This window comes from Dermochelys coriacea, chromosome 14 (genome assembly GCF_009764565.3).
Source record: "Dermochelys coriacea isolate rDerCor1 chromosome 14, rDerCor1.pri.v4, whole genome shotgun sequence".
Classification (NCBI taxonomy): Eukaryota; Metazoa; Chordata; order Testudines; family Dermochelyidae; genus Dermochelys; species Dermochelys coriacea.
Window position 1 is genome coordinate 4,109,484 of NC_050081.1, and position 7,398 is coordinate 4,116,881.

Here is a 7,398-nt window from a genome sequence, read left to right on the forward strand (position 1 = left end):
CAACTCCCACCCAGCTGGGCTGCTTTCACTTTTGGGTGCCCGGCTTGAGGCACGTCAACACCCAGGGAATGCAGTCAGCCCAGTGAGAAATCACGTTGGAAAACACTATCTTTAACTTCTGCAGAGCTTGGTTTCCTCATGTGTAAAATAGGGGAGGAGGGGAATTATTTGTAAAGCTTTCAGACACTAGAGTGACAAGCGCCGCCAAAATGCCTCGGACTGACTAGAGAATAAGGTGAGAGCTGGAGAGAGGCCTGGCTGTGTACCCAGTGAGCTTTCTCCCTCCAGAAACTGTGATTTACGTACTTCCCCTCTGAAATCTACAAGGCCGTAATGCAGGCGTCGTTTCTCTAGCACTCCACAGCACTGGAGAACAAACATTCACCTCCCCTCGCTGCTTCAAAAGAGGTCCCTCCCACCTCCCCTGGGCTTTCTCTTCTCCCGAAAGCACCGTGTCACAAGAGAGCAGGTCTAGGTTGCTGGTTATATTGGTGCAATTGGAGACCTACTGGCAGTTTAAAGGGAAAAAAATGTCTGTTCTCTTCTGCCCTCATTCAGACCCCTTAAGCCACAGGGTTTCCCTATTCCCTACATAATGACAGGTTTCAGAGTAGCAGCCGTGTTAGTCTGTATTCGCAAAAAGAAAAGGAGGACTTGTGGCACCTTAGAGACTAACAAATTTATTTGAGCATAAGCTTTCGTGAGCTACAGCTCACTTCATCGGAGGCATTCAGTGGAAAATACAGTGTGTATGGTAACACCCATTTCATGTTCTCTATGTATATAAATCTCCCCACTGTATTTTCCACTGAATGAATTTGATGAAGTGAGCTGTAGCTCACGAAAGCTTATGCTCAAATAAATTTGTTAGTCTCTAAGGTGCCACAATTACTCCTTTTCTATTCCCTACAGTCACTCTGAGAGGGTGGATTGGGGGTAAGGAGCAGATCTGATTAGCAGCAGTAGATTTCTCTACAGGTGAACGCAGCAATTATCATTTGCTCTAGCCTCCAGCATGCAACCCTACCTGACCCAGCTGACGTATTTACGTCTGTCACCATAGTCTCTTGGCACCACAGCTGTCAACTCCCCCAAGCACTTTACAGCTGCCTACAACTCAGCAGCCTTCACAGGTGTGGAGAAGCCGTGCTCTGCTTTCTGAAGAGAGTTAGTCCAGATTTACACCACTGTAACTGAGAAGAAAATTTTGCCCAGCAGTATCGCAGCTCATTTCCCCCAGAATCTCAACACCCCCCCGCCCCATCCCCTGAGCAGTGACTACATTTTAGAACCAAGCCAAGCACACACCCACCAGGCCTGATATCTGTCAACATTTTAGACAGAGTCGTCAAATGTCCGTCAGCCTCTCCCTTGGTACCTTCTTTAGACCACATCTGCAGCGTCAGAAACGTCCACGCTCAGAGCAATGACAAAGTAAAGCATCCACCTTGTAATAACTGATGGCCAGCGGCTTGTAAATTACAACCCCAGGTGTCTTGCTAGCCCAGGAACATCAACAGAACATGCATGAGGGCGGAAAAGGCCTCGCTGAGCAGCCAAAGAGAGAGAGCCCGTGGCTTCACTAGAGCCTTACTGTGTGTGTGTGTGTGTGTGTGTGTGTGCGTGCACAATAACACCAAACATACAGCTCAACAATGTTCCGGTAGCTATTTCAGTCACAGCATCATAAATGCTAGAATTGAACGGCACTCAGAATCTGTGCTTGTGTCGCTGCAGATTGAACACGTGCAGGTGCTTTCCATGTGAAGGATGCTGCTGCTAATCTCTGATGCCTCTCAGACAACACTCTCGCTAAAAGTCCCTGTCACATTCCACTGGAGGAAAACAACAGAAAAGCAGTGGCTGTGGGACTACAGGAAAGCCACCACTAGCTCAGGACTGAAGATGGCCCATGCCGCCCTTTGGAGCAGTGTTTCTAGTTCATTTCAGGTGAAAGAAGGGAAACATTATACACATGAGGGAGAGGAGAAAAGCTTTTTTATGGCAAGTTGATTTAAGCGGGAAGGTGGCTGTATTTGAAGCTGCTCGAAGGTCTGGGATGTGAGTGGTAGCGCTGGCTAGATGGACCGGTGGGCAGAGTCCAGGTCAGGTGAGTACACCACAAATATAACTGCTCACATATATACCACCACCATGTTTCTGACTGCACAGGTGTGTATATCAATGGAGATTTTTCAGGCTGCCCTGAGGCATCAATTTTAATGGAAATTGGTTTCCAGATCTCTTAGGAGGTCTGAGTCCTATCTGTCCACCCTCACACACACACACTGTACTGGGGCCGGGATAGTTTCCTTCCAATGTGATTTCTTTCATTCTGATCTGTTGCTTCTCCCGTGGCAGGAATAGCACCTTGTAAATAAATACAGTAATATTCTCGTAAAACTAGGGGAGCTTCAGGAGATTCAGTCTTAAAAAAATAAAATTTTGGGTAATAAAATGAAATATTTTTCATGTCCTAGTGGAGGATCTCACTGTATGTGCTCTGATTCTTAAGACTGCTCTCTCCCATTTTCAGCTGGGTCGACTGCTTTGCAAAGAAACAGCCATGAATAGCTCTGTTTAGACATACGTGACCCATGCTGTATGGAGCATGTTGGTATGTGTAACCAAGTCTAGTAGAAATGCCTCCAAGTGCTCCCTCAGTTACACACGTGCAACTCTACTGAATTTGTCCCTTTACATGGATGTGGTTAGAGATGTGTGAACATGTTCTGTATGACCAAACGCATCCCTGGGGGTAACACCAGTGCAATCAATGCAGTTGCAACAGGAATGAATTTGGCCCATGACTGCATGTGATATGTTTAAGTGTGTGTGTGTGTGTGTGTGTGTGTGTGTGTGTCTTTCCATGTATGAAGTTGCATTTGAGCAGCATCTTTCTGAATATTCAAAACCAACCTGCCTTCCGCTAAGAGGGTACTCTTGGCACAGGCCCCCCTCCCTGCATTACCATCCCCTAAGACAAGCAAACAACGACCAAATATTCTTGACCTGACTTGATGTGTACTACTGCCATATAAAGGAGTGGGGAGGAGGAGGAAAGAGGACAGCTGAGAAGGGCAATCCTGGAGTCCTCTCAGATGCTTGTCTGAAGGTCACCATTAAGCAGAGTCCTTTGAGTTTCCGTGGTCTCATTTAGCCTGGATTTGTCCTGCTTGCTGTCGCTCCTGTCGGCATCATCCATGCCACTGACCTTCACCAGGCAGAGAACGTTCTGAAAGCTCTTCTTGAAGTTGTCGGACAAAAAGGCGTAGAGGATGGGGTTGGCGCAGCTGTTGGCATAGGTGAGGACCACAACGAAATCAAACATACCCTTAAGGAAGGGCGTGGGGGTGATGGATTCGGAGACAGAGACAGAGGAGACGTTAAATATGTAGAAGGGAAGCCAGCAGAAGATGAAGACTGCCACTACGGTGGAGACCATCCTGGTGACTTTCTTCTCTGACTTTTTCCTCTTGGAGGAGCCCACTCTGATCCCAGAGGACTTGACTTTGATAATGATGAACAAGTAGCAAAGGCAGATAATGGTGAGAGGCACCAGGAAGCCCAGAATGAAGGCATATATGATGAATCCTGTGTACCATGCGCCAGACTCGCCTGGCCAGATGATGGTGCAGCTACTCCTTCCATGGTTGTTTTGGATCCCAGCATAAATCATGATGGGCATAATGACCAGAAGGGACACACCCCACACGGCAACGTTGATCATCTTGGCCGTTCTTGGCCTTCTCCACTTGGCAGATTTGATGGGGTGGACCACAGCCAGGTACCTGTCGATGCTCATGACAGTCAGGCAGAAGATACTGGTGAACTGGTTGATCCCATCCACAGTCATGACGATCCGGCAGATGGCTCTGCCGAAGGGCCAGTGGACCAGAGCCACCTGCATGGCCAGGAATGGCAGCCCCAGCATGAAGAGCTCATCTGCGATGGCAAGGTTCAGGATGTAGATGTTGGTGATGGTCTTCATCTTGGCATAGCGGAGGATGACATAGATCACCAGTGTGTTGCCACACAGACCTATAGTGCACACCCCAAAGTAGATGAAGGTAAGGATGGCGTTGCTGGTCAGGTCAAAATGCTGGCCTGTAGTATTCTGGGAGGCATTGGCAGACATGTCTGTGGAGAAGTTGTCGAACTGGGAGGCTGAAGAGAACCAGAACTCAGTAACATTGGGCAACTCGTACACCAGATCCATGGTGCCGTTGTTCACAGGCAGGTAAAATTCAGATGAAATGAATTCTCATCTTTGTTTGTTTACGGGAGTGGGGCAGAGAGATCTAAAAATCAAACAGAGAACAAAACAAGTATAAAGAAGCCCCCTCTTTATTGCTTAACCCTCCCGCTTCAGGTCTGAAGACAACTTCTTGCTGATGGAGTTGTGGGGTGGGGCGTGGTCAGGAGGGAATGTTCCCTGGAGACAGTTTCTCCCATGACTACCTCTTGCAGTTTTTCTTTACATTCCTCTGAAGTCTGTGTCCTATTCAGGAGGCTGACCTAGCTAGACCACTGCTAGGCAGCTTCCTTCCTGTTGTTTTTGTAATATCTAAAATACTACTGGCCAAACCCCGTCCTGAGGAAAGCCCATTGACGGCAGTAGAGTTACCCAGGAATGACTTTAGCCTGGCAAATCAAATACAGTAGTAGCATGGACAAGCTTTATTTCAATGAGACCAATTAAAATGTGCCTGCAGGTTTTATGACGACTCGGGAGCTAAGAAGAAACTGTTGCTGCAGCCAGTTCCTGTGTAAAACCTGTTCCACGCCCTTCCGAGTGCTCAGGAAAATGCAGGCACCAAGGAAATCTTTAGTTTTTTTTATCAGTACCCTGAACAATCTTGCACACTTTCCAATTGCACTTCCTCTCCCCTCCCCCCGCCCCACCCCATCCCATCCTATCTAACTCCCACAGTCCTCTCCAGAGGCAACTTCAGCACAGCCTGGCTAAAGCTGTCTGCCCCTCGGTCCAAGCATCAGCCCTGTGCAAGGCGAGTGTGCATTTGCTCTAGCCTCGCCGGAGCTCCAGCTGCGCTGTGGCAGGAGCAACAGGAATCTGCTGAAGGTCTTAATTGGCACCTTCAGCAGAAGGGCCACCGCTGGCAGAGCAGCCCCTCTTATTTTACATGCTGGGCTTCTTTTGTGCAGATCCCCGGGAACGGGGCTCCAAAGGGGTAGGGGGCTGAGCCCCTCTGAGTTTGGCTCAGTGTGGGAGGGGTTTTCCCCTGCCTTGTGCACTGGCTCCTACCTCGCCTTGGGCACGGGATGGGTGGGGAGAGGCGGAGGGTAAGAAAAGCCAGCATGGGGTGGGTGCGGGATGAGAGGGAATGAGGTCTGGGGGCTAGCAGCTCGAGCACTTTCCTGGGGGGCAGTCTCCTTGCCAGAGCCGCTGCTGAGACCAGAGGAGGGGGAAAGCCTCAATGGCTGCAAAAAGCCCCAAAGGATTCAGTAAAGATGGGGAGGGAGAAGAATGGAAAAGGTGGGAGAGGGCCAAGAAAAAATTCAAAAGGACCCCCCCCCCCAATACACACATGCACAGTTTCCCCTCCACCCCCACCTCTACCAGGAGCAAGTGAAGGACTCTGCAAACTCCCCCAGCTCCTGGTAGCAAACCGAGACCCATTCCCTAAAGAGCCCCCCCTTCTCCCTGAGCTGGCTATTCCCCCAAACCAGAGCCCCCCTCCCCCAGCTACTCACAGGCTCCTGAGCAAGGAAAGAGCATCCCAGCCGGCAAGGCACCCTCTCCCCCTTTGCACTAAGCCAGGCTGTCCCTGGCTCCAAACAACCCGGGGGGAGGGGAAGCTGTTTCTTCGTAGCCCCCCAGAAGCAGCAGCCAAGGGGGCAGGAGCCCCAGCCTGGCCAGATCTCCGCTCCCGCTGGCAGCCCTGCCTTGCAGCCTCTCCCAGAGCTGCCTTCCCCCTCCAGAAGTTTTCACCTGCTGCAAGTCTCTCCGTGCTGGGGTGGGGTCCCCAGCCCATCCCCAGCTCACTTACATTTGTCCGGCCCTGGGGGGGGGGGGAGTTTCTCCTGGCCAGCCCCCGCTCAGCTGTGCCCGGGCTTGCAGGGAATCCAACTCTTGGGACGGGTTTTCTGCCCAGGCTCTGCCCGGCTCAGGCAGGCGCCCGCCGCGGGCTCCAGGCTCGCTCAGCGCCGCAGGAGCCTCTCCAAAGTGCTCCTCTGGCCGCAGAGGCGAAGAGAGACCCTCTCCCCCCCGGCCCTGCCCCTGCCCCTGCCCCTTCCCCTTCCCCAAGCACAGCGGCTGCGTCATGCAGAGCAACTGCTCTCCTTGCACCGGTGGACAGGTTCTGTGCCGGGGGGGAGCCGCTCTTCTGATCAGGGGGCTGAGCTTTGAAGCAAGCCGCCCCCTCTCCTGCCCCTCCTCCCCCGATGCAGAAGGGAAGGGGGGCAAGTTTGCCTTGCAAGGTGCAGACGGAATAAGACGAGGGAAAACCCCTCGGCTCTGCACAGGGATGTAACAGAGGCAGGGCTGGCATGTCGCGGCAAGGGGCGGGGGGGGGGGGGTGATGCTAAAGTGGCATGCATTAGTGCCAATGCAGCTGCCGTGCCGCGTGTGCATCTCACAGCGGGTGGTGTGCTCGTACCCAGACGCAGCTGCATTCGTGGGAGGAGGAGGACAACAACCCGGGGGGCGGCGGCGGGGGGGGGGGAGAATCGATGCAGGGTGGGTTGATCTGGACCTGGGGAACTAACGGGTTGGCCCCCTCCCCATGTGTCCATAACACAAAGAGAGGGGGAGGGAAATGCAGCTCTGGCTCCTTTGCCTAAAATTCAAACCTCTTTTAAAATCTAAGGGAAATCCACTTTTCTCTCCAAGAGCGTTGTCGCCCCCACAGCAAGCCCCGCGTGCAATGAATGAGAGGCGGTCCTCTGGGCCATGGTTTAATCTACACAATTGTTTTGCCCCCAAAGAAGGAATTTGCTCCAAGCAATCACTGAAAGGCGAGAGCACCAGGCAAGCAGCTGAGGAGCAGACGTGGTTGGTTTTATCGGGGTGTGTGTGTGAAGGGGCTAAGGGAGATTCAGAGCTGCAGAAAGGGAAGATAGGCAGTGAGATGCACATGCACCAAAGACAGGGGAAGGATGGGGTGGGAGGGCCTCAAACGAGAGGCACACCCAAGTAGGGATTTAGGTATCCCCTGCAACAGGGGATGGGAGAGAAGATTGTAGCCAGCGCAGGTTGGGTTTCCCAAGCAGGCTCTGTTCAGAGTGCAGCAGATGATGGCCCCGTTGGGTTTGTCCATTTATCTTCATCTCCCCCGGGCAGAGCTGGCCCATCTTGCCAACTCATCACTGTCGTGTGTATCCCGTTCTCAAGGACTTCTGTTCCCAAGAGCGTCCTGCAGCACATGCGGTTTATTA

The 7,398-nt window shown here is 52.0% G+C and overlaps 1 protein-coding gene across 1 annotated transcript; it reads right to left on the minus strand.

Annotated features, from left to right (window-relative positions):
- Positions 1-2,835: 2,835 nt before the first annotated feature.
- Positions 2,836-6,214, minus strand: SSTR2 (somatostatin receptor 2). The gene is made up of 2 exons (XM_038371707.2): positions 6,012-6,214; positions 2,836-4,301 (listed from the first exon to the last, which is right to left on the minus strand). The coding sequence occupies exon 2, from the start codon at positions 4,217-4,219 to the stop codon at positions 3,098-3,100; it is 1,122 nt and encodes a 373-aa protein (XP_038227635.1). The 5' UTR covers positions 4,220-4,301; positions 6,012-6,214; the 3' UTR covers positions 2,836-3,097.
- Positions 6,215-7,398: the final 1,184 nt, after the last annotated feature.